At 49.0% G+C, this 23,889-nt stretch overlaps 11 protein-coding genes across 11 annotated transcripts; 4 read left to right on the forward strand and 7 right to left on the reverse strand.

Annotated features, from left to right (window-relative positions):
- Window positions 1–1,536: 1,536 nt before the first annotated feature.
- On the reverse strand, window positions 1,537–2,639 carry COCMIDRAFT_25417 (uncharacterized protein; the record flags this gene model as incomplete). The annotated part of the gene is made up of 3 exons (XM_007688695.1): window positions 1,537–2,169; window positions 2,242–2,304; window positions 2,355–2,639. The coding sequence occupies 3 exons, from the start codon at window positions 2,637–2,639 to the stop codon at window positions 1,537–1,539; spliced, it is 981 nt and encodes a 326-aa protein (XP_007686885.1).
- Window positions 2,640–4,772: 2,133 nt separating this feature from the next.
- On the reverse strand, window positions 4,773–6,870 carry COCMIDRAFT_35817 (glycosyltransferase family 90 protein; the record flags this gene model as incomplete). Its single annotated transcript, XM_007688708.1, has 2 exons — window positions 4,773–6,400; window positions 6,774–6,870. 2 exons carry the CDS (start codon window positions 6,868–6,870, stop codon window positions 4,773–4,775), a joined length of 1,725 nt encoding a protein of 574 aa, XP_007686898.1.
- Window positions 6,871–7,770: 900 nt separating this feature from the next.
- Window positions 7,771–8,701, reverse strand: COCMIDRAFT_92503 (uncharacterized protein; the record flags this gene model as incomplete). Its single annotated transcript, XM_007688730.1, has 2 exons — window positions 7,771–8,625; window positions 8,672–8,701. 2 exons carry the CDS (start codon window positions 8,699–8,701, stop codon window positions 7,771–7,773), a joined length of 885 nt encoding a protein of 294 aa, XP_007686920.1.
- Window positions 8,702–10,721: 2,020 nt separating this feature from the next.
- Window positions 10,722–10,937, forward strand: COCMIDRAFT_51802 (uncharacterized protein; the record flags this gene model as incomplete). The annotated part of the gene is made up of 1 exon (XM_007688731.1): window positions 10,722–10,937. A coding segment is annotated over one exon (216 nt), but the record flags the coding sequence as incomplete, so codon positions are not given.
- Window positions 10,938–11,213: 276 nt separating this feature from the next.
- Window positions 11,214–12,107, reverse strand: COCMIDRAFT_92429 (uncharacterized protein; the record flags this gene model as incomplete). The annotated part of the gene is made up of 3 exons (XM_007688732.1): window positions 11,214–11,714; window positions 11,769–11,838; window positions 11,890–12,107. 3 exons carry the CDS (start codon window positions 12,105–12,107, stop codon window positions 11,214–11,216), a joined length of 789 nt encoding a protein of 262 aa, XP_007686922.1.
- Window positions 12,108–12,340: 233 nt separating this feature from the next.
- On the forward strand, window positions 12,341–12,989 carry COCMIDRAFT_92444 (uncharacterized protein; the record flags this gene model as incomplete). Its single annotated transcript, XM_007688733.1, has 2 exons — window positions 12,341–12,414; window positions 12,464–12,989. The coding sequence occupies 2 exons, from the start codon at window positions 12,341–12,343 to the stop codon at window positions 12,987–12,989; spliced, it is 600 nt and encodes a 199-aa protein (XP_007686923.1).
- A 573-nt stretch (window positions 12,990–13,562) lies between these two features.
- On the reverse strand, window positions 13,563–15,467 carry COCMIDRAFT_92496 (uncharacterized protein; the record flags this gene model as incomplete). The annotated part of the gene is made up of 3 exons (XM_007688734.1): window positions 13,563–14,751; window positions 14,805–15,223; window positions 15,273–15,467. 3 exons carry the CDS (start codon window positions 15,465–15,467, stop codon window positions 13,563–13,565), a joined length of 1,803 nt encoding a protein of 600 aa, XP_007686924.1.
- Window positions 15,468–15,753: 286 nt separating this feature from the next.
- COCMIDRAFT_92527 (uncharacterized protein) lies at window positions 15,754–16,842 on the reverse strand (the record flags this gene model as incomplete). Its single annotated transcript, XM_007688735.1, has 3 exons — window positions 15,754–15,994; window positions 16,046–16,585; window positions 16,796–16,842. 3 exons carry the CDS (start codon window positions 16,840–16,842, stop codon window positions 15,754–15,756), a joined length of 828 nt encoding a protein of 275 aa, XP_007686925.1.
- Window positions 16,843–17,788: 946 nt separating this feature from the next.
- Window positions 17,789–19,377, forward strand: COCMIDRAFT_92493 (uncharacterized protein; the record flags this gene model as incomplete). The annotated part of the gene is made up of 3 exons (XM_007688736.1): window positions 17,789–18,224; window positions 18,292–18,548; window positions 18,604–19,377. The coding sequence occupies 3 exons, from the start codon at window positions 17,789–17,791 to the stop codon at window positions 19,375–19,377; spliced, it is 1,467 nt and encodes a 488-aa protein (XP_007686926.1).
- Window positions 19,378–19,892: 515 nt separating this feature from the next.
- COCMIDRAFT_92417 (uncharacterized protein) lies at window positions 19,893–20,390 on the reverse strand (the record flags this gene model as incomplete). Its single annotated transcript, XM_007688737.1, has 1 exon — window positions 19,893–20,390. The coding sequence occupies one exon, from the start codon at window positions 20,388–20,390 to the stop codon at window positions 19,893–19,895; it is 498 nt and encodes a 165-aa protein (XP_007686927.1).
- Window positions 20,391–20,900: 510 nt separating this feature from the next.
- COCMIDRAFT_4374 (uncharacterized protein) lies at window positions 20,901–22,753 on the forward strand (the record flags this gene model as incomplete). Its single annotated transcript, XM_007688686.1, has 4 exons — window positions 20,901–21,132; window positions 21,568–21,984; window positions 22,033–22,393; window positions 22,447–22,753. The coding sequence occupies 4 exons, from the start codon at window positions 20,901–20,903 to the stop codon at window positions 22,751–22,753; spliced, it is 1,317 nt and encodes a 438-aa protein (XP_007686876.1).
- Window positions 22,754–23,889: the final 1,136 nt, after the last annotated feature.

Genomic DNA, 23,889 nt, shown 5'->3' on the forward strand with positions numbered 1-23,889 from the left:
CGTTGAAGATCGGTGCGTGGTTCGAGCGGGAATTTGCGAACGGCCCGAGACAGGGTGACTACCTGTGTCTCCCTGATGACGGGCCTTTGCAAGCACTGTGCGAGACGCGATAACATAAATAGAGACACGGAAAGAAGACTAACTAGGAGGCTGAAATACACGATTGATTTGATGGGCGAATGCGACTTCTGGAAGCTGCAGGGACAGAGGAAGTCGTATGGTGTAGACGGTGGTGGATAGAATATTCGCTCAGCCAGCACGTACCCAAGTGTGGTTCGTACTCTCGATGTACCACCAAACCCTACCCCTTCAGCATACACGGACGAGAGATGTCATGGAATAGGCGGCTATCTTGTATCAGTGAATGGAAATAGTAGTTGGTGGGCCGACATGGTTGGTGAATTGATAGAATTGGATGGACTCGTGTTCGTACGTCGGTTGGTCAACTTAATCGCTGGACATTGCGGACCCTGCAAGGTCATCAATTGCTTGTTCAGGAGAAGAAGAACGGTCCTGAGTGTCAGTCCTAGAAAAGTAGGTGGTGATGATTTTTAAGATCCCTTTACTGTTCCCATTGAAGCCGAAATAATCGCCTACCTGGTAATGACAGTGATAAGAACGGCTTTCCTAAGAGTGCGTACTGTTGAGCCTAAGACACAACACAACAATTCTCCTAGACGAATGTAAATCCTACGAGACAACAGCAGTACTTTTCGATATTTGATTTAAATCAGTCTCTTGTCTTAAGCCTTAACAATATATATAAATTCTATCATAGCATATAAAGCTGTAGTAAGCTAGGAGCTCCTTTACAATACTGCACAACCTTAACAGATTGCAAGGAAATTACATTAGACACGTTCGGAAACACTATATTACCTTACAACATGGTCCTGGTTCCAGTCTTACTTGAGAATACCCTACCAGACCCACAAGGCCCCCACCTAGTTTCCACCGGGTCGTATTGTAAAATCGGAATAGCATTGTTCATCCACATAAAACGAAGGGAGACGAATTCACATCTATGCTATGCATTCTACTTTGAAGATCACAACTCAAAAGTTATTTTTGACATGCACGCTCCATCTCAGGTAACGCACTGGATAGAACATGGGTGGTTTCATGATCCCGACCTCTTCGCGGATATCTGCATCAATCAGCATATGCTGAACCAGCCTACGCCAAATCAGACTGCGGAGCAGGCATTTGCAAACTGGCGGACAGCAGTGCTAACTACGCTTGAGACCGACCATAGCGCTTTGTGTTCTCCTCTCGTCCCGAAGTAATTCACTACAGCATACCCACTTTAGCTGTCGAACACTACAAGAAGTGACAATGTGGCCAAAATTTGGCCTAAAATGCCGAATAGTCAATAGCCTTTACTATCGGGTTCGTTAAGATTAGAATGGAAAATTTGGAATTATTTTTTCTATATAGAACGGGCTATGTGTAATAGAAGGAAAAATTCGTAGCCCCTCTTCCACTGCTTAATTGATCATCTTGTTTTTTTGAGTATTCATTTCAAGGCTAGTCTGCTTAGTAGATTCTTTGTGCCTTGGTGCAAAGGCGCGCCAAATCTGCTCCACATTTCATCTCGCCAAAGACTTTATCTACAAACTCGTCATCAATATCAGCGTGAAATTTTCCAGATTCGTCCCAGAAGCCGAAACGTTGGTCGAATGCAGCACCCTGTACCCACGCTGGGTACCACCCAGCACCAGCCCAATCAATCAAGGTCACTTCCCAGTCTGGAGGTTGGTCTTGTGTTGATGGAATACGGCGGAGGATGATGTTCTTTAGGGAAGGATCCACGTGGGTAAAGACAGGTTTCCGGTCAGCAGATATTTCTAAGGCTTGCTTGTACTCAGACAACATAGTGTCTTGATCCTCACAAAGATATTCGCCTTCTTGGACACGTCTAATCAAAGCATTTACTTCAGCAGAACGGATTACTGCTGAAGTAAATTCTTCGTAAGTTTTATATGGGCCGCAAGATTGCTTACAGTTGGTGCGAAACATGCCCATCTTACGGTCAAAGGCTTGGCAATGAACTCGACCATAGTATCCCTCAGATGGAATAGACCGGAGTAGACGGTACTGCTCTCGTAGTCTGGCACACAGTGTTGTACGCTCTTCCTCCGTAGAACTCATCCAATCGGTATACGTGAGCTGGAACCCTGGTATGTATTCCATAACCATAACAGTCTAAGGGCGACCACCCGCTGGGTGCCCAGGGTACACCTTGTAAACCTTGGGCACTCGGACGCGAGAATTTTCTGCAAGATAGATGAGATTCTCTGCTTCCTGTTATACGTCAGTCAACCTTTCATCGTGATATTTATCATGCTGCTTACTTCGATAATCTGTTGCTCGTCACCAACCTTAAAAACTTGGTCGCGAACTCGGAATACATAATTCATGTGGACTGCCGCATGAAGAGTGTTTTCAGTTACCGCCTTTTGAAACTCATCCTGTGGAGGGTCCTCGGGGCAATTGTCTGCAGTATACGGAATTGATAAATGGGTCGGTGTAGTTCGAGGAGGGTCATTCTCTTTTAAAGCAAGAAGCTCAAGCTTGAGTGCCTCACCATATGTAGAGATCCCAAAGTGCTCTTGGGCAATACTTGCTATCGATCGCATTGTAAGGTTAATGTGGAGTCAATAGCGATGTATTTTGTAATGCTAAGAAAGGAAAACATCGATCGAACAATGAGAATATACAGAATAACCAGCTCTCTTCCTTATATACTTGCCACTGACAGTAAATTCCGATCGAGATAGAACATGAAGTCTGCTTTGTTCTTGGAGATTTCTTTTATCGTTGTTAGAATATTATTAGCCTACAAATTTTGCCCTTTGTATAGAACATTGTTGATTCTGGGACACTAACTCTTTGATCACACTAGCTGCAGCAGCCGACACAACAGTTGCGCGGTAAACGAATGAAAATTACTGCGGGCTAGCGTGTGAAGATACACACCTTGCGCTTTATGTAATAGTAACCCTATAATTACTCCAGCCTAAACAAAGACATCCTTTGTGCGCTCACGCTACTCGGGTATTCGGTTTAGGAATGCCACCACACCCCCTTCAATTGATCCTCTTTGAGCACAAATACAGTCCATGGCTTGGTTGTACGGGCTTCAATGTCGCTGCTTTGATGCATCTTGCTAGGGCCGTGCTGTGTGTGCGAAATGCAACATCCAATCCTCATTTTCCATTGGAAATCCTAATAATTACTCTTCTTACATGGTGGGTGGACCTTCTACCATATTGTCCTCCTGCTGTGCCTTACTTGGGTTTGCTCCGGCGGGGAATGAGAAATACCTTTATTCGGATAATCAAGAATACATAGGCGCGTTCTTAGGGAATTTCATCGTACAGCTCGTGAGCGTATTGATTGGTAGAGCTCCGTTTAGTCTATATTGTGAGCCAAAAGGCGCGTTTTTAGTAAGCCTGCATAGGTATTCTTCAGCTTCTATCGTACTTGATAGTTCTCTTAGATCGTCTGCGGTGTGCAATAATTACTTTTCACGATCCCCATCCCAACAAGTATTCATAGAACATCAGCTGCAAACCTCTGTCCTCCCATGAAAACTCAGGTAACAGTCGTAACTTAATGCTTTGACTGCAGGCAACCCCAATATTAAGCCGTATGTTACATCACGTTGACAATGAACCACACTTAGGTGGGGCCGTGCGTCAGGTGGTGAATCTCGGTATCCTACCAGCGTCGATACTTAGTTTTGAATGCAGAGGAAGACATCAAAATTGACCTTCTAATTACGAGGATTCATATACGAAGATCTCGCAGAGTGCAGTTACCAGGATCTCCCCTAACGTAACAACCAACGTATCTTGTCGTCGATTTTTACATAATTTCAGGCACCGACCAGCTAATATAGAGTCAAGTATATTTACGGGTACCGAAATGGAAAATATGTAGAGGGCTGGGTCGTAATCGGCATTAAGAGAATACAAAGGAGCCAAATAATGCCCTCACTGCGAGAATCCTGACCGTCTGTATGCTTCTGCGGAAACTTATCATCAAAGAAGCTCTCTGCACCTTATTACAGACATATACAGTCATGAAACAGTACCATAAACTTCATAAGCATGTCTTTGCCAGTGGGCCTCATTATCTAGATTAATACGGTAATGATTGTGTCTAATTCGTAGTTCTCTGGTGTACATAGAAAGCCATTAAGCAAAGTATACAAATGAGTAAATGAATTTATACAAGACAAAGAGAGTATTCAAATATGAACGTATGTTCTCATAGATAAGCTAAACTATATTTAAACTCGATTGAGTTTAGATAAACGCTGGTTAGAGACTCTACTCTAGAGAGTAATCGCTTTAGTATTAAAGATGTTATATTTAATAGAGAGCTAAATACTACTACTTTCGCGGTGTTTGTTTACTTGGTGGAGAAAGATCATGCTACGAACCTAAGCGCATCATCTAAGCGGTGCTTAGACGGTGAATAGATTCTCAGTGCTCTAGCTAACACTTAGACTATGCGAGTGACCCAAAATCCTATTAAGAAGCTATTTTAAGGGCGTCCAGCCTGTCGTGACGAGACGGAATTGTGATAGGCACTTTACTGTGCCAGCGCACGACTACATATCATTATGTTATACGTGATAAGCGAAGAGTCTTTCCTTGAGGAAGTTCGTATACTAGGAGATTTTTGGGCGTCTACGTCAAACAGGTTATTGTATGTTCGATCACTCGCCCGTCTCGGATGTTAATGATTTTAAGACTAGGCTCCTATATCCCAATAAATCTTGCCCACTCTAGTAAGAGCCTGAGTAAATAAATCTCTAGATCTACTGGCCTTAGAACCATATCCGCCCATCTCCTTGCTCCGCCTGCAATCTTAGCTCCAAGCTCTTCATTCTTTAAGAAATACTCCAGGACGTCCCATAAATCTTGGCCAAAATGATTCGAGATAGGAATGAAATGCAACCAAGGGAGAAGGCGTGCGTCATGCCACTCCTGGAAGACGGTCGCTTTAAGTACGACAGAGTTGGAGGATAGCAAAGCATAGAATCTTCCGCTATAACTGTTTCCATCAACGTCATACAGAAAGCGGTACCTAGAAAGGATCTCCGACAAGGGCATGTACGAAGCCTCAACAAAATGTGATCCAAGGTATGAGCAATTCTTGTTCGATGATTGGTAGCCGTCGTCGCGACAGACAATGGAAGTGAATCCAACATCAGTATGCTCTTCGGCCAAAGATATGATTCTGTCAGTCACAGTGTATGATAGTCTGGTCCAGTCTTTTCGCGGTTGTGATTGCACAGTACGCAGCCACGTGGCGTTGGTCGATGCCACAAAGCGATGGCGATGAAAGCGATGCCAATTATCGCGATCGTGGCCTCCACCAGTATTGGTACCGCGCCAATAGGCCACAGGCAGCTTCTTGAGCCATTGTTGCTTCATGTCAAAAGACTCGGTTATGACATCGGTGGCGTTCACGTTGTAATCCGGGTCACGCGACCAGTAGATGGTATCCGGAAAACGCAAGGCAACTTCCACTCCCGAGAGCTTTGCGGATGAGAAGAGCGGTAGCAATCGCTGTGAAGTGCTGAGCGCGTTGGGACGGATCAGTGCCCCGTGGATATCGAGAAGCCATGGCTGATGGCAGACGTCTCGCCAGCTGGCACCGTTGGAGACAAGTGATGGAGTCTTTGGCTGGATAGCACCGTAGGATCCTTCGAACATATTGTGACTCCCACTGCTTAGGCTAAGGTTCCCCAGCGGTGAGGTTGGCGAGCAAGCATCGATCGCAAGCTGGGCCCGATTGAATAACACGGGAAATGTTGTCTCGTCATGATAAAAAGGCTCGGCATACCGTTCTTGCTGCTTGGCAGTGGTGCTTCTATCCCCATGAGGTACAATCACACGTGGCGAAGCATGATCATTCACTGGAATGCTCATGCTAGGTAGGAATTGTGCCACTCTGTTTAGCATCGCTTGGACCTCGAGACAGGGACGATTGTCAGCCTCGCAATTACTATCCACGAACATTGCAGCATCCTTGAACTCAGATTTTACTTTTCGCAAGAAAAAACCCTTCACCTGCGGACAGATATTTGGTACCGAAATGTAGTCGGCTGCATCTCGCAGTGCAGATGCTCGGCTTCGCCCTGCAGGAAATGTTGCTTGTGCGTACACTTCAAGATCCTCATATATCGGGTCCCACATATCCTCGATGACTATGGTGCTGGTATTCCGGGCGAGGTCGTACCATTGCCGGAACCCTTTTGACGGATCTTGATTTCTCCGAGATCGATAGGCATCCACTGCAGCTTCAAAAGTGTGCGTTTGCCGTGATAGCATATCAGCCATCTTCATTTCGGCTGAGCGTATCAAGCCATCGATTTCCTGTCCTACTTCCTGGGCATAGTTCTGATGATGGTCTGAGAAAGAATCCGAATGTTCGAAAAGAGTGCCAACACGGAAACTGGGGTAGGACAAAAGCGCGAGCACAACTACAACCCTGCTGTTTCGAGGCATCTCTTCTCCGACTGAAGCCTTCAACATACGAACTGACGGGCATGTCAGAGGTTCGAAGCTTGTAGATGAGTCTACTGACAAGCTACCTAGGTGGCTACCCACTGGGTAATACGACGATTCTTGACAAGGAAGGCTACCGAGTGGCAAAGCAACCTAGCCAAACTTCCGAAGCATTTTGCATTTCCGCTTTTCATCAGCTACATTGCATTGTTAGAGCCATATCATGTCTCTAATCTGAGCGCTTACTTACATGCTTTAGATAAGCCTCAAAGAGTATTTTGAGAACGGCATGAGTGGCGCGCATGTCAATTCGCATAGTCTTGATCCAGAGCACGTCAACCATTGTTTCGATTATCTACGTCAAGCTGTCATGTGCTCCGCTGATATGTCACTTCAGAAGGTTAGAGTGGATGAATACGGGAATCCTGAGCTAGCTGTTCGGGGATGGGGGACTGAGCACAAGTGCCGCAATTGGGAGACTGTTCTAGCATTTGTTAATTCACATGGTATAACAACAGGAAAGAGAGGATGGAAAATTAGTGCCTAAAATAGTCTGATATATACAAGCGTTTATTACTCCATAGATATTAGGGAGAATATAGTCTAAGTCCATGAAGATTTATTACAGGTAACGAGAAGAACTCTCTCCTCAAGGAAGGATGAGAAGGCTACGGGCCTATGGACGTCCGCGTCAGAAGGTAATAATCATCGCGGGGCGAAGATCACGTAGTAACCTAGCATCTCGCCAAGAGGGTCGATGCTGCAACACTTAAAGTCTATTTCCATAAACCCAATACATCTCTTTAACAATTTACTGATATTGTTTAAGCACCTTATATCTTAAATAAAAAATCTTAGGTTTGAACATATTGTGATGTAGTATCACGTGATTATATCGTAACATATATTACGATTTTCTTTCGTACGTAGAAAGGCACCTTCTTTGATCAACCCTGTACAGCGATCGAATATCAGCTTGATTATATCTACTCGATTATGGATTACCCTTGTGATCGTTTGATCTTGATCAGGTATCGTTCCACAATACATTAATATATTATTGAAATATATCTTTATCTACTACGAGTTTGATATATAATCATTACTAGGTGGACCTTTTCTCTTTTGGTAACCAGTTTTTTCTTTAGTAGCTAATCTCCTTATGATAATTATATTACTTGCATCAAGTCGTTTGTAAAGAATAAGTATGACTCTTCCATTCGTTACTTGTCTATCTACATCCTTAAGCAAGTGCTCCCTTCACACTCTCCTCAAGGCTTTCCTTTGGTATTCCAAGCTTGTCGTTCCAAAGACCCACGGGCGCGAAGTTGCCCAACTCCTCCTTGGAATATGTTACGGCTTGTAGCAGATCTGGAATGGCCGAAAAATCTCCCTTCTGGAGCTTTTCACGCGCTTGTGCAATATGGTCGTTGACATTGACTTTTTCTACTGTCCACTTTGCACCCGTCACCTTCTCCGCCGCCGCCAGGATTTCCTTTTGTGTTGTCTGGAAGCCGCTGACGTATACGTACTGGTTCTTTGTCTGATCCGCATGCTCGAGAACCTTGACTGTTGTAATACCAATCTGGTGAAGGTTCGTTGCGGAGAATGTAGCCTCGCCATCATCGAATAAGGTAGCGCTCTTAGAGTGGCTTTGGAAGCCCAAGAACCCGACCTTAAGCCCCCAGTCAAAGAATGGTCCGGTAACTATAGCTGTCCAGCTGATTTCCGCCTCCTTGGTCTTGAGATAGTTCACAACGGCAAACTTGGCCTCAAACACGGGTACAATGTCACGAGCTCGCTTGTCAGGCGTATTGCTTCCGTACTCTGAGGGGATGAAACGTTTCACACCTGCCGCAATGGCAGCGTCAATCAGCTTGTGCTGGTCACCAATCGCAAGGCCACCGACAAGAGATACTACAACATCCTGTCCTTGGAAAGCCGCCTTGAGACTGTCCTGCGAACTATAGTCTGCGTGGATCACCTTGACATCAGGAGGGAATTTGGAATTTGAATTTTGACGTGAGAGCACAGTTGTGTTGAAAGAAGACTCTTTCAGGAAGGCATTCAGAATTGAGGGTCCTAGGTTTCCGCCCGCCTGATACCGTTAGTGTCCGCTAACGAGATGTATACGAGATACCCACCCCGATGATGATGACGTTTTTGATTGACATGGTCACGATACAAGAAACAGGAGAAAGATTCAAGCGTTGAGGTGCTTTGAAAATTGATGTGCAATTGTTGTATTGGATAAGAGGTGAGGTTAGTTGCACGATACGCACTTCCAGGCCTTCTTATCTTATATCTCCGCACGTCTCGACGAAGACGTGATCAGGCATCGCTATGGTGCACGTAAAGTGCCCCACATACACTAAACCCGCGGCGTCCCGAGATCGCGCTTCTTCCCGCACTCATTAATAATCCAACTTACACCTGGCAGCACAGTAGGATCCCACTATGGTCATGCCTAGTCTTGTAGCGCCCCAAAAGAGTGACCAATGGTGCGCCGCCTCAACGAAAGTATGCACGTGTACACCCCAGCCGCTTTGTCACAAGCCTTTGATGGAGGAGTGTGTACCAGCCCCTCAGGTGATAGTGGCCGAGAGTCTCGCCGTCTGCTAACCGATACTTTGGAACTACCGCCCAATGGGTGAGATGGTTTGGAAATGATGGCTTGGAAATGATGACTTAGAAATGATGGCTTGGAAATGATGACTTAGAAATGATGGCTTAGAAATGATGGCTTAGCTGAGGGTGGGGCCTGCTTAACAAATTGTGCGGAACTGAAACCAGGGAAACCCACGATACATTCTCTGCCAAGGCGTTCAGTTCCGCGCGTCGACAAGTAGCCGTAGGAGTAGATGCCAACCGACCAATGGAGCCGAGTAAGCTGGCCAATGTTCCTTGAGACATGTATGGTTACACGCAGTCATATTGCCAACCTCCGAATGATCGTTCATTAGCCACAATGGCGCAATAGCAGATCAGAAACAGCCACAGCAAACATTCACTACGAACTCAGAAGCAAAGTAAGTGTATACCAAGGACCATCAAAGAGCTTTCAGATGCCATGCAGGAGGTAGAAAGGCGTGATAAATCGAGATCGATGCACTGTCCTGATACACCACCATATTATGGAGAAGTGACGTTTTTGGCTATACGGAATAAGGAAGACTCTATCAGCTAGTAGGCAGTCTGCTTGAAAAGGAGCTGGTTACTCTAGGGCTTCTAACTCTACGTCTACAGTGAACTTGCACAATGTCACCCAACTCACACATCACGCTGTTCATACCCAATGCTACAGTTCACAGTGTCGACTACTCGGCGGATAAAAAGGGCGGATAACATTCTAAGGTTACTATCCAAATACATTCAACAATAACTACTAAACCAGGAGACCCAGCAACTAAACTAGAAATTACGACATACGCAGAAATGGCAAGCTTCTTTGACAACGACCCCTTCTTTTTCAATCGTGGCAGCCTCTACCCAGAGGATATGCGCCACCGATCCGAGCGACAGTGGATGCCAGAACCCAGGGTTCCGTTCCGAGATCTCAGCCCTTCTCCTGCTTCTAGCAATTTCACTTACGCACAACAAAGGGGAAAGCGTCGTCCGTACAATACAGAAGCGCGTGTTCCGTCTTTCCCTTCCAGTCGTCATGGTTTTACACACACAAAAGGAGAACGTCATCTATACAATACGGAAGAGCGTGTCCCATCTTCTCCTTTGGGCCATTATGGTTTTGCGCAAGAAAAGGAAAATCGCCGTCCAGGCACTGCAGAATCGCGCACCTCGACTTCGTCTCCTTGTGGTCCTGAGTACTACCCCAAGCAGACTCGTACACGAACCCATCAGACATATTGGACAGAGGATAGAGTACCAAGCTACGAGTACGAGTTCGAGTACGAGTCTATGGAGTTCGGAGAGACGACATGGGGGACAGCGTATGAGTATTCCTATGAGTATCCTGCTGACCCTACACCACCTCATTCACCGCGCACAGGAACAAACACTTCAAACAGCAGATCGCGACAAGCGCATTACACGACTGAAGAACGACGACCACGTGATTCTTCCCCCAAGCCACGACGACAGCACAAGAGTTCTCGTTCCCAGCAGTATCCTCGCTCACAGCCGTCGGAATCCTACTCCTCGTATTATGAGTCTCCTCCTGCGCCTGAGGGCATTCGACCTCGCACAGATCTGTACACTGTACTCAAAGTCTCCCGCAACGCTACGACCGACGATATCAAGAAGGCGTACCGCGCTCTGAGCCTGAAGTGGCACCCTGATCGCTGCAAGAGTGAGGATCGCGCAAAGGCCACGAAGAAAATGGCCGAGATCAACCAGGCCAAAGAGGTCTTGTGCGACATGGGAAAGCGAGAGTACTATGATCGTTTCGGGTTGGTATCTAGTCACTTGTAGGCTCCTTTGACAGCAGCGCAGAGTTCGACGACCAAGTGACTTGTACACCACTCTGAAAGCAGAGAGACCATGACTTGCACACCATTGTAACAGTAGAGAAACCATGACTTGTACACCATTGTAACAGTAGAAAACCCACGACTTGCACACCACTCTAATAGCAGAGAAGCAAGATACTGTACAACTACATATCATACATAATCATTTCCTTTTAGAAAAGAAACAAACGTAGAAAAATATAGAATAAAAATCATTCCATCAAGCCATAGGCACAGGTCTCAAATGCCCATCCTTGTCATACTTTGCCTTGAAAAACGTATAACTCAGCGTCACAGTCTCAATCCCCTTCATATTCGGATCGGTGACAAACTCCGGGTCAATGTAAAAGAAAACAGGCATATCCACCGTCTCGCCCGCATTCAGCCGCTGCTCTTCGAAGCAGAAACATTGGATCTTGCTGAAATACGGGGCCACCTGACCCGGCGTAACAGAGTACGTCGCCACACCGATGATGTCCTCAGGCGACTTGTTGGTCGCTGTGTAGAATGCTAAGGCCGTTTCGCCGGGGAGAACGCGGACTTCGCGTTGCTGAGGTACGAATTTCCAAGGGAGCACGTCGGAGACGGAGCCGTTGAAGGTTATGCGGATGCGGGGGTGGTTGGTTACTGGTTTGAGGCGCTCGGCGGGGTCGATACTGGAATCGCCGCCGTGCGCGGCGGACTTGATGGGTTGGCCGCCCCAGCCGGTCTGTTGGCAGATCTTGAAGACTAAAGTTAGTGGGTGGTGGGATTGGCAAGATGGGGGAGGAAATACCATTTTGTACATGGGTACTGAGCCGTATGTTATAGCTACGAAACCGACTATTACACTAAATACATAGTTCCTGTCCACACTGAGTGATTATTCCACCGGATTGAGTCCGCTTCGCGCTCACATTACGGTCCTATTCTTCATTTTGTATTGCGCATGCATTTGGTCCATTCGCGGTACGGTGCCATGTTGCGCAGCTCTGGTGGTGTTTAAGCATTTTTGCACGGCGAAGACGGGATTGCGGGCGCGTGGTGCCCTGGCGAGCGAGCGGGAGCATGCTGAACATGTCCATAGGCCTATTTGCCGTGATGGCAGCTGTCGCAGTGTTGACGTAAAGGACATTGTTGTGTGAGCGGAGATACAGTGAATTGGACGTTGAAACCTCGGGAGAGTGGTGGAACTTCGCCGCGGGATTTAACCGCTTTGGGAATGTCTACAAGGGCAAAAGTTCTGGGTTGGTTGCGCGCGTCGTCTCTAATACTCTAACAAAACCTATTTACAACCCACCACTCGCTGTGTTCTTTGCACATCTATACCCTGGCATTCATTCACTAAAACTCGACGAACTGGACACAATGGCGACGATTCTCTGCGGCGTCTGCGAGACAGAGCCAAAGAAGTACAAATGCCCGACTTGCGCGCTTCCATAGTACGGCACAATCAGCTTCTCTCTGGGCTGAAAGAACTAACATAGACAGCTGTTCATTAACATGCTTCAAAACACACAAAGTCACTCACCCAGAAGACGCCGCCTCGTCAACATCAAAACCTGCCGAGCCAAGCATCCCACAGCCACCACCGCCCGCTCCCATACCGCGTTACCTCAAAAGCCGCACCGACTTCTCCACTCTAGCGGCCAATCCTAAATACCAAGCTCTTCTAAAAGCGAACCCTGTGTTGCTCTCCACCCTCCAACGCGTCTACGCCAAGACCATACAACCGGACCCTGAAGACGAGAGACGACGGCGCATGCTCGAGAGAAATATGTCTCGAGGACGCGGGTCAAGAGGCAGAGGAAGAGGTAGAGGAAGGGGAGGCAGACACTGGGAGGAGAGAGAAGAGAGGTGGACACCTAAGAAGGGGGACAAAGATGCTATGGCGGTGTTGAAGTCCATTCGAAACGGAGAAGACAATCAAGCGGAGAAAGAGGCCATGGCACAATTCGTGGAACTGGTCGACGAACTTTTCGGGAAGAAAGACAAGACGACTAGTGTCGAAGGATGAGCATCGACCTGAGCTATGGAAACGTCGAGACGGTATACGTCAGGCGCTTCACTTGTCGAATTGAGCAAGCTCCTACCAGATCGATGGGGGTATCAACAGGATAGTGGCTATCCAAAGAGTGGAGATTCTCAGCTACTGAGCAATTCCTTATATCCCAATGGAACCAGATATGGACATCAGCGTATGAAGATCGGTCACCGTCGAACCGGATCTTGCTGCCCGCTTTCTGGATCATGATCATACATAGATACCAAAAGTATCTAATGGCGAAGAATAATAGCCAAAAAAAATATGACTTGAGTCAATGTAGAGGACACACTCTGGCATGTATCGTCTATAGAAACTTTTTCTAACAATTGTAGCACATCTACAAACCTATGCTCAGTACCATCGGTACCCAGTATAGCTACGAATCCATACTTAATCCGAAAATCATATCGTTTGTTTCATAATTGCGTACATGGTGCCGGAGAAGTATGAGCAAGTGCCGAAAGCAGAGTTGGATATTAGGTATACTTCTTTGAAATATCTCAGGTATACACCATGGCATTATCAATGAAATGCAACTCCCTTCTACATTCCTAGAACCCCCTTCAACCCCCTAACCTTGCCCCTCAAATTTCCATATCCCAACCACACAATTCCCTGCGCCATATTCCACGCTTTAGCCCCCGCGCCCTCGCCCTGCAGTGGAATATCCATCGGAGGCGGAATCCCCGTCTTGATTCCCGCCCATGCCCAGCGGTCCCTGGTGATACTCTTTTGATTGCATAGACTCCTTAGTCCTTCTTTTCCTGCAAAGCGACCATAGCCACTGCCCTTTGTGCCACCAAAAGGCATCTGCACCATGTAGTAGACAGCAAAGTCATTTACAGCGACCATGCCGGCGTGCAGAGAGCGCACAACAAGTTCGAGGTCGCGAATGGACGAACCGAATACAGAGGAACCGAGGGCGTACGAGGTGCTGTTTGCAATGGAAATGGCGTCTGTGACGGATTCAGCGCGCATGAGCAGGAAGACCGGTGCAAAGAGCTCCGTTTGGGCGATTTTCATGCTGGGCGTGACGTCGACTATGAAGGTGGGACTGAAGTAATGGCCTTTGGGGAACTCGGGGTGGGCGTAACGCTTTCCGCCTGCCAGGACGCGAGCACCGTTGTTAACGGCGTCTTGAATGAGGTCTTCAAGTTTGGGGTAGCCTGCATCGGAGATAGAAGCGCCAATGTCAATTGGCACGTCCGAGGAAGTGTTCAATATGGAGCCAGGACGTAGGGCACGTATCTTCGGTGTGAGATACTCGATGAGGCGATCGTAGACCTTTGGAAGTACAATGACGCGCTCGATTCCGATGCAGTTCTGGCCTGCAGATTGGAAGGTGCCGCGCATAAGGATGCTAGCTATGCGCTTGAAATCGCTGTTTGATATGTCGTCGAGAACAATGGCCGGGTCCTTTCCTCCGAGTTCGACACATACTGGTGTTAGTGCCTTTGCGGCCGAGGCACAAACATGGTGTGCCACTGGACGTGAGCCAATGAATGTTATATGCGAGATTGATGGATGCGAGGTGAGATGGTCAGCGACGTCAGGCCAGCAGACGACGGATTGCACAATTTCAGGTGAATGACCACACGCTTCCAAAGCACGGGTAGCAATAGAGGCGAAGTATGAGGATGACCAGGCGGTAGCTTCAGAGCCTTTGACGATGATGGCGTTGCCGGCGAAAATGGAGGCTATGACGGGGCTGATGAGGTTGTGAAAAGGGTAGCTAGGAGCATGTTAGCTGGAGTGCTTCTCTGTTAACGGTCATGCAATGCTCACTTCCAGCTCACACAGGCCGCAACGACGCCCAGCGGTTCGTAGACAACTTCATTCCACTTGTACATCATGAGGAAGTTTGTGTCCCTCTTCTCAGACTTCAGGCTCTTTTCCCCATGCTTGATTGACCATCTCAGTTTCTCCACAGTCACGAGTATCTCACCCAAACTGGCATCCACCATCGTCTTGCCAGAGTCGAGGCAGGCAACCCTTGCAATTGCTTCTTGGTTTTCGAGGATAAACTGCAGCATTGTACGCAGTACCTTTCGGCGCTGACGAAAGCTTGTTTGTGCCCATTTCACCTGGGCGTCTTTTGCTTTGGCGATTGCACGGTCGATACCGTCTGTGGTGGAGGGGTTGATGCGCCCGAGGGCTTCACCAGTTGCGGGGGCGTAGCATTGGATTAGTGAAGAGCCAGAAACCTAAAACTAATCAGTTTACATTTTTGCATTTTGAGAGGACACCCAGTACCTTCAATCCAGGCTCATCAAGCACTTTGCCCTTCCATCCCTTCTTGGCTTCCGGAGGCGTTTCGACGGTGTACTTGACCGGCTCTTCTGGATCCGCACGGCACGTAAGCCAGATGAAGGAAAGGGCAGCTATCCAGAGCGTGCCATACAAAACAATGTCGAAGTCGTTGTCAGCGCGTGCGGTAATACGATCCATGCTGGCAAGCTGGCGCGCATGCGGCCAAAAGTCGCGTATGTCGCTTCAGGAAAATGCAACGTTGGACCCTGACACAAAGCTCGGGAATGGCGCTAAAACGCGTGGTCATCTGCAAGCGATTCGAAACCATGACTTCACACGTCGTTTCAATTAGTACAAATCTCAGCTTAACGCTTGATGTATGTAGTGGTATCATTCATCCATTATTCATCATTGCTATACATGACTGTCTACGTGCTTCCTCGCAGCCTGACTGTCGCTTTCATTCACAACGCCCAATCCGCACTTATTTTGCGTTGTTCTTGGGCGCATCCAGGGGAGGCCCAGTAGGCGTAGTGTAGCACTTGGTCATGCCACCGTCAATGACAAAGTCAGTGCCGTTGACGAAGCTGCTCTCGTCGCTGGCAAGGAATAGGACACCTTGAGCCTGCTCAACGGCCTCGCCAAAACGGCCTGTGGGGAAGTGGACTTCGCGACGGTGACGCTTCTCTTTGTCGTCACCGAGCCAGTCTTGAAGGAGAGGGGTGCTGCGCTGGTTAGCATGTCAAAGACCCGACATGGCATATTGAGAAGCTTACTTCAATGGCGCTGGGCACAGCGAGTTGAATCTGAAGCCCTCACGTGCGTGGACCATTGCCAATTCCCTGGTCATGGCTAATACAGCGCCCTTGCTTGCTGTGTATGCGAGCTGTGGTGTTGCGCTGCCCACCAATGCGACCACGCTGGCGGTGTTGATGACGCTCGTCTTCTTCTTGCCGTGCTTTCTGAAGCTGTTGACTGCATGCTTGCAACCAAACCATACGCCCTTTACGTTGATGGCTTGGGTCAAGTCCCAGATCTTCTCAGGCGTGTTGACAGCATCATCGTCGTTGGCGTGCATAATACCTGCGTTGTTGAACAGGACATCTACACCGCCCCATGAATCCACGTGCTCAATCATGGCCTGGACATCGGCTTCTTTGGATACATCAGTGACCTTGGTCTCAACTTTCTTGGCCTCTGGGACCACCTCTTTCAGCTTGGCAGCAGCCTTTTCCAAGGCCGGGCCAGAAATGTCAGAGAGAAGGACATTGGCGCCTTCCCGAGCAAAAAGGATGCCAGTCTCGAGACCGATTCCACTGCAAATGGTCAGTATGTGGTTTTGGACGCGGGGCTAATGTATGCGCTGTGACCATGCACCATTACATGGCAATGAACATGATGTGCCATTCAGCAAGCAAAACAAGTAGGACAAATAGCACTCCGCAGCATCATCAAGCTGATACAAAGAAAGAATTGAAGATGTTGATGGGAATTGTGGCATGTGCAAATAGAAGATGCTTGCTTACCCAGCTCCTCCGGTAATGATGCAGTTCTTGTTCTCTAGACGGCCCATGTTGAATTTCTCGACTCGACGCTTGTTCAGGTACTACGTGTAGCAAAGAGGCTGCAATGGTGTCAATGGTTGATGTGGGCAAGGCAAAGTTTTGTGTCAAGTTGCGAAATATGACTAATATAAACTAGACAAAGCGTCATGCCAACGGCACACTGGATCGTGAATGGGGAAAGTATGCCACCCGACGGGCAACAGGGACGACAACTCCGCACTTACCTTTGGGTTGGAGGTTGGAGTATGCACGGGCGTATGAGAGTGTCGGCGGCTTCAAGGAGACGAGGGAGGGGAGATTGTGGACGGGTAATCACGGACAGTGAAGCGGTCATTCAGACAGTCACGGGTCCGAGAATCGGCCCAGGGCATTGATAGTCAACGATAAGGACTATCAGAGCACGTTTGCTGCTGTCACGGCTGGGCGGGCTTTGTTGGAGCGGTGGACAGCTTCACTAGGGCAGCCTTGCTTGAATGGCTCGAGCATACTTGCACCCATGTTCCGGACGGCCATTCTACGTAACTTGAGGGTGGGCTGCCCCGCCATTCGGACGTGACGCGCAGCCCTGTGTGGTAGGTCTGGCGTCTCGCGGCTTATCACGGGGGTGGCATGGGGAGCTATCTTGTCGCATTGGGTACTGGATAGGAATGTCGTGCATGAGGGTGGAAGATAGCAGAGGGGCGGCAAATGCAATATATAGTAGTAGTAGTTGCGCGTCTGCACGCCGAATCGATGATGTCGCCAGCCCGCATCGCATCATCACCCCTCATTGGCCCAAGCTCTATCGCATCCGGACCGCCTTTCGCTGCGTCAAGCTGCTCCTCGTCGCGTGCCTGCTTGAAAACCTGATTGCGCCAGCGCTCGTATTTTCTTCTGCTGGCCGTCCGTCAACTCTCCCGTCTCACTCACACCGACTCTCAACATCTGGTCCTCTCTGTCCCGCCCCTCGCCATCATGCCCGCCGACTTCGACCCCTCCAACTTGACGGCCGAGCAGTTGCCCGAGCTTCTCAAAGATGACTTGTCAGTCAAGGTCGCGGGTATCGACGTTGACGGCATTCTACGTGGAAAGCTCATGGCCAAGAAGAAATTCCTCAGCATTGCCAACGAAGGCTTTGGCTTCTGCAGTGTCATTTTCGGCTGGGACATGCACGACCAGACATACTTCAAAGAGCTGGCCATATCCAACAAGGAGAACGGCTACCGTGATTTGATCGCCATACCGGATCTCACATCTTTTCGGAGGATACCGTGGGAAAACAATGTACCCTTCTTCCTCATTAGTTTCCACGATCCCGACACCAAAGGCACTCTGAGCGCATGCCCAAGAAGCCTGTTAAAACGTACCGTCGACAAGCTCAGGGACAAGGGCTACGGTGCCATGGCTGGAGGTGAGTCGCATGCCAGTGGAAGATCGGATGCTGCGCGTCGTTAATGAAGCTGATGTGTGTTGTTCAGCCGAGTACGAGTTCTACCAATTTCGCGCACCTCAAAGCCACGATGGATCGGAAAAGAATACTTCGAGCACAGCTTCCTTTTTGCGCAACAATCCAGTCGACGCCCTACCCAGCCTTACAGAAGGTATGTTCGGGTACAGCATCACCCGACCGGTCCACAACCAGGACTACTACTACAGTATCTTCAACACCTGCGCCGAGTTCGACTGTGGCATCGAGGGATGGCATACCGAGTCTGGTCCCGGAGTTTTTGAAGCTGTAAGCGATGCCTACCGCATTGTAGAAGGTAGAATTCACAGCTAATACACCACAGGCCCTTGAGTTTGGCGCAATCGAAAGAATGGCAGACAAGGCCTCTCTTTTCAAGCTCGTTGTCAAATCTCTCGGATCCAAGTACGGAATAACACCATGCTTCATGGCAAAACCGCGCGAAGGTCTTCCGGGCAACAGTGGACACATGCACGTGTCGATTGTAGACGCCGATGGCAAGAACTTGTTCTACCGAGAAGAAGAGGACAAAAACGCGCCTTACTCAGACATCCGATATCTATCAGACCTGGGTCGACATTTCCTTGCAGGCCTCATCGACGGTCTTCCAGACATTATGCCCATTCTCGCGCCCAACGTCAACAGTTACAAGAGGCTAGTTGAGAATTTCTGGGCACCCGTCACTGTATCATGGGGTCTTGAGCACCGCGCCGCCTCCATCCGCCTCATCTCACCCCCTACCTCTTCCCCGAAAGCCACTCGGTTCGAAGTCCGCGTACCCGGTGCAGACACGAATCCTCACTTTGTGCTTGCCGCCATTTTGGCGCTTGGCTGGCGAGGTATCGAGAAGAAGATGGAAATCAGCATACCGCCGCTCGGAAAGGGCGAGGATGTCGGCAGTGACTCTGACAAGGGCGAGAGACTAGCCAAGAGCCTGAAGGAGGCGACAGAGCGCTTCATTCGTAAGGAAAGTGTCGCGAGGGAAGTGTTTGGAGATCAGTTTGTCGACCACTTTGGCGGCACAAGACAACACGAGATCAGGCTTTGGGACGAAGCAGTGACCGACTGGGAAGTCCGAAGGTATATCGAGACGGTCTAAGAGGCGAAAAGAGAAAATAGATATCCCAGGCGAAGCTTAGATTCTTCGCTACATTACTGGGTACTTGTGATTATATGATTCCATTGACTGTCTTGATATATAGCTGTGTTTTGGGTGGTTTAACCAAGGGTGTGGGGTACTGTCAGTCCTCGGTATGTTACTATAGCTGGCTGTTGCATGATTTCCGTATGCATGTACTGATGGGCAGTACGCCATGTACCGTATCAAGTATCTTCGTAAAAGAGCCCGTGATTGCGAGATGATGCATAGTGATCACGGTTTGCTCTACAATTTTCAAAATAGGTACCCGCCGTCGTGTCTAAATCGTATGCTAGACATTTTGGTCGTAACATGGTCCTGACTAGATAATCTTAAAGCGTGTAGGCGACACAAGAGATCCGGTCGATTCATAGACGGGAGTCGTCCAGAGCAAGACCTTTGATAGTAGGCAGTGTTAAAGCAGCAGGATTATGCTGAGATGATATGAATCCATCATTGCAAAAGTCAACCCACGCTCACTCCGTCCCCGTAAGCACCGGCGTATCCTCCCCAGTCATCGGCGTCTCCACCGCACTCACCATTTCCCTCTTCCCCTTCTTCACCCTCGGCGCCGCACCGGCTGGAAATCGTTTCTGGCCGGCACACACACCGCACGTAACAACCAGCACATCAGCCCAAGGTTTCTTGCCGCATTTACTTTCATTCTCAATCCTATGCGTCGCAGTGCGTCCGGGAATAAGGACACTGTTGCAGCTTTTGCATAGCGTTCGTTTTAGAGAAACGGCCAGACGTAGTTGGCCTTTTCGCGAGACTTGCTGGAGGTCGGAGCTAAGTGAGAGCGCAAGTGAGAGGCGGTTTGGCGACTTGGGTGCTGCCTGCTTGTCTTGCGGTGTATCAGCGGCCTCGGCTGTTTGCAAAGTCAAGTACGTGGCGGCTTGGTAGAGAAAAGATGAACGTGCATGCAGGTGCTTGTTCGGAATGCCTTTTGCCTTCGGGGCTTTGACTTTGCTCATGATGCTATCTTGATTGTCTGACAAGCAAAGTACGACGGACGTGTTGGCTGCTTGCAAACAATGCAGTGACTCGGATCACTCTTTTACTCGTATCTTATGTGTTTGTACGTCCACGTGCGCGTGCCTGGTTTCCAAGTCATTGGCCAACAATGAAAGACAAGAGGTTTGCTGGATTATGATTTCTGAGCCGTCCGTTTGCGGCCTAGTGGCGCGCCCAGCCAGGTGTCCCAAGCTTTTTACCTAACATGAGCGCCCAGCGACCGCTCTTCTCCACCGTCACCACCATCTAACCTCACCGACAATCGCACTCGACGTCGACCTCGCGTGGCTGTGAATCCTTCAAACAATTACCCGAGCTCCTTGTTCTCGTTGTTCTTTCGTATAATACTAAGCTTGCCGGCACACTATCCCACTCGGCTTTGTTCTTCATCGTCAGCCTTGCTTTGCGACACGCGCAAACCATCAACTCTACCCTACACCCAACCTTCAGTTACCAACACATAATCCATCATGTCTCACGAGGAGGATCTCATTGACTACTCCGACGAGGAGATCCAGCCCACCGAGGCGCCCGCTAACGGCGGTGCGGCTGCGGCCAAGAGCGGTCTCGCCGCTGGTGATGCTGCTGGCGACAAGAAGGGCAGCTATGTCGGCATCCATTCTACCGGTTTCCGCGACTTCCTGCTCAAGGACGAGCTCGTACGAGCAATCACCGACTGTGGCTTCGAACATCCTTCCGAGGGTTAGTCTAATCATTTCCCCTCAGCCTTATCCACCTACAAGCGTCTGTCCATCTACGAAACGAGCCATGTCTGTCAAAAAAATGAAAGCGGCCATGATCTGTCTATACGCGAGAGAAGTGGCGAGGGACCCAGCGCCTTCCGCTACATACGAGCCTCGACGCACATTATAAATGTGGTTGCACCAATACATGCATCAAGAAGCCTAGCGGTGCCTGGCTGGCCCGCTTCAATGGTCCTTAGGGACTGGTTTCAGTGGAGGAGCGCATGCGGTGGATGCATAAGAGGGGGCACTCATGGGATGTTGGGAGGATAGACAGACTGGCACGCGCGCGCTAGATGGAGGATCTCGACTACACAAGATGGACGGACGCTTCGATCCCTACGCTTCGTTTCGACCGCTTTAGACTTATTCTGACATACTTTGTGCCCTACAGTCCAGCAAGTTACCATCCCCCAGGCAATCCTCGGAAACGATGTCCTTTGTCAGGCCAAGTCGGGTCTCGGAAAGACTGCCGTCTTCGTTCTCGCAACCCTCCAGCAGATGGAAGAGAAGCCCGAGCCTGGCGTTGCTACCATTCTAGTCATGTGCCACACTCGTGAGTTGGCCTACCAGATCCGCAACGAGTACAACCGTTTCGCCAAGTTCTTGCCCGACGTCAAGGTCGGTGTCTTCTATGGTGGAACACCTGTACAGAAGGACATTGAGCTCCTCAGCAACAAGGACACCCACCCCCACATTATTGTCGGAACACCCGGTCGCATCAACGCCCTTGTTCGCGACAAGCACCTCCGTCTTGCCAACCTGAAGCACTTTGTTCTTGACGAGTGCGACAAGATGCTTGACCAGCCTGGTGAGCAACTTTGTCTTTGTCCGCGCTACGCCTGCTAATTTCCTTTAGACATGCGCAACGATGTCCAGTCTATCTTCCGCGCCACTCCCCAGCACAAGCAGGTCATGATGTTTTCAGCTACGCTAAACAAGGACGTGCGTGTTGTTTGCAAGAAGTTCATGCAGAACCCGCTTGAGATCTACGTCGACGACGAGAAGAAGTTGACGCTGCACGGTCTTCAGCAATACTACGTGAAGCTTGATGAGAAGGAAAAGAACCGCAAGCTGAACGACCTTCTTGACAACCTGGAGTTCAACCAGGTTATTATCTTTGTTCGTTCTACTCTGCGCTGCTCTGAGCTTGACAAGCTTCTCCGCGAGTGCAACTTCCCCAGCACTGCTGTGCACTCTGGCATTAGCCAAGAAGAGCGGTAAGTTTGAATTATTCAAAGCAAGATTTTGCACAGTACTGATGATGTTATAGTATCAAGCGCTACAAGGAGTTCAAGGAGTTCCAGACACGTATCTGTGTGTCGACGGATATCTTCGGACGTGGTATCGATGTTGAGCGCATCAACGTAGCAATCAACTACGACATGCCCGACAAGGCTGATGCGTACCTGCACCGTGTCGGTCGCGCGGGACGTTTCGGAACCAAGGGTCTGAGTATCTCATTTGTGAGCAGCCCCGAGGACGAGGCGGTTCTCAAGTCGATTGAGGAGCGATTCCAGGTCGAACTCCCTGAGTTCCCTGAGGATGGAGTCAACTCTGCCACTTATATGGACAACTAAGGGATCTATCTTTCTATTCTTCTGTTCACTCTGGTCAACCAATGGAAAATTTGCAAGAAAGAAAGAAAACAACATGTGTTTGATTGTCTAGTCTCTTGGGGAAAAAAATACGAGCCGTTGTGTCCGGGATGAGTCTTGAGCGGGAAGCAGGACGGGCTTTTTGGAGGCGAAAAGGAGAGTAACGTGGCGAATGCGTATGTTTACTTGACATGGGTTTGAACATTTTGTTAGTGGTTGAGTGAAAGATGATCATGGCCCTTTGTGGCATTGAGAGGGAGAAGGGGGTGGGGGAGATAGGAGAGAGGCAGAAATTGACATGCATGAGCTCTTCCTGACGTGGACTGACATTATGCGGGTGATTGTCTGTGATTGTCTACGATTGTCGGTGTGATTGACGTGATGTGCTGTAGGTGGGTTGATTGGGCAAGAGCAGAATGTTTTTATTTGTAAGAGTTGCATTGTACTTCTTCTCGCCCATTTATCCTATACGAGAGTACTACTGTGTGGCTGCACCTAGAGCAAAGTAACGTCATCTCGCCAGCAGCATACTTGCTACAAGGGGACGGATGGCGATAAGACGGTTTTATCCAGAGTAAAACGAAGACAGCAACCTATCAGTCCATGAACCCCCCGTTTCTGTACCTCCATGTATACACGCATAACACATACACATATACTATTAACACAAGTGTCATCCGCGGCCTATCACCTCCCGCACATACACACACACACTCTCTCTCTCCCAATCTACCCCCCCCCAAAAAACGCCAAAAAAGCGATAGCCAAACATAATCACGAATCCTCGCCCCCATTCCGCCACGCCACCGAGACCCCAACGCGCGCACGTCACACAAAAAAACTCTATGTATTAGCAGAACACAGACACAGACACGTACACTTAGTCATATGCCACCCCCCTACCCCTACCCCTACTCAGCAACCGCCGAAGCGAGATAGAGAGAGAGAGCAAGAAAGAACCAAACATCAGCGGCTGCGGGAAAATCCCCCCTCCCCCCCCTCATGTTGCACCATTCCACTCTAGTTTCCATTTGCCCCAAGCTTGTAGTTCTTTTAGCTTCGCCCATCACCATGTTCCGCGGTTCCAAGAATGCTGCTTTGCCCCCACATCCCCCCCC

Source organism: Bipolaris oryzae (genome assembly GCF_000523455.1).
Source record: "Bipolaris oryzae ATCC 44560 unplaced genomic scaffold scaffold_46, whole genome shotgun sequence".
NCBI classification, from domain to species: Eukaryota; Fungi; Ascomycota; class Dothideomycetes; order Pleosporales; family Pleosporaceae; genus Bipolaris; species Bipolaris oryzae.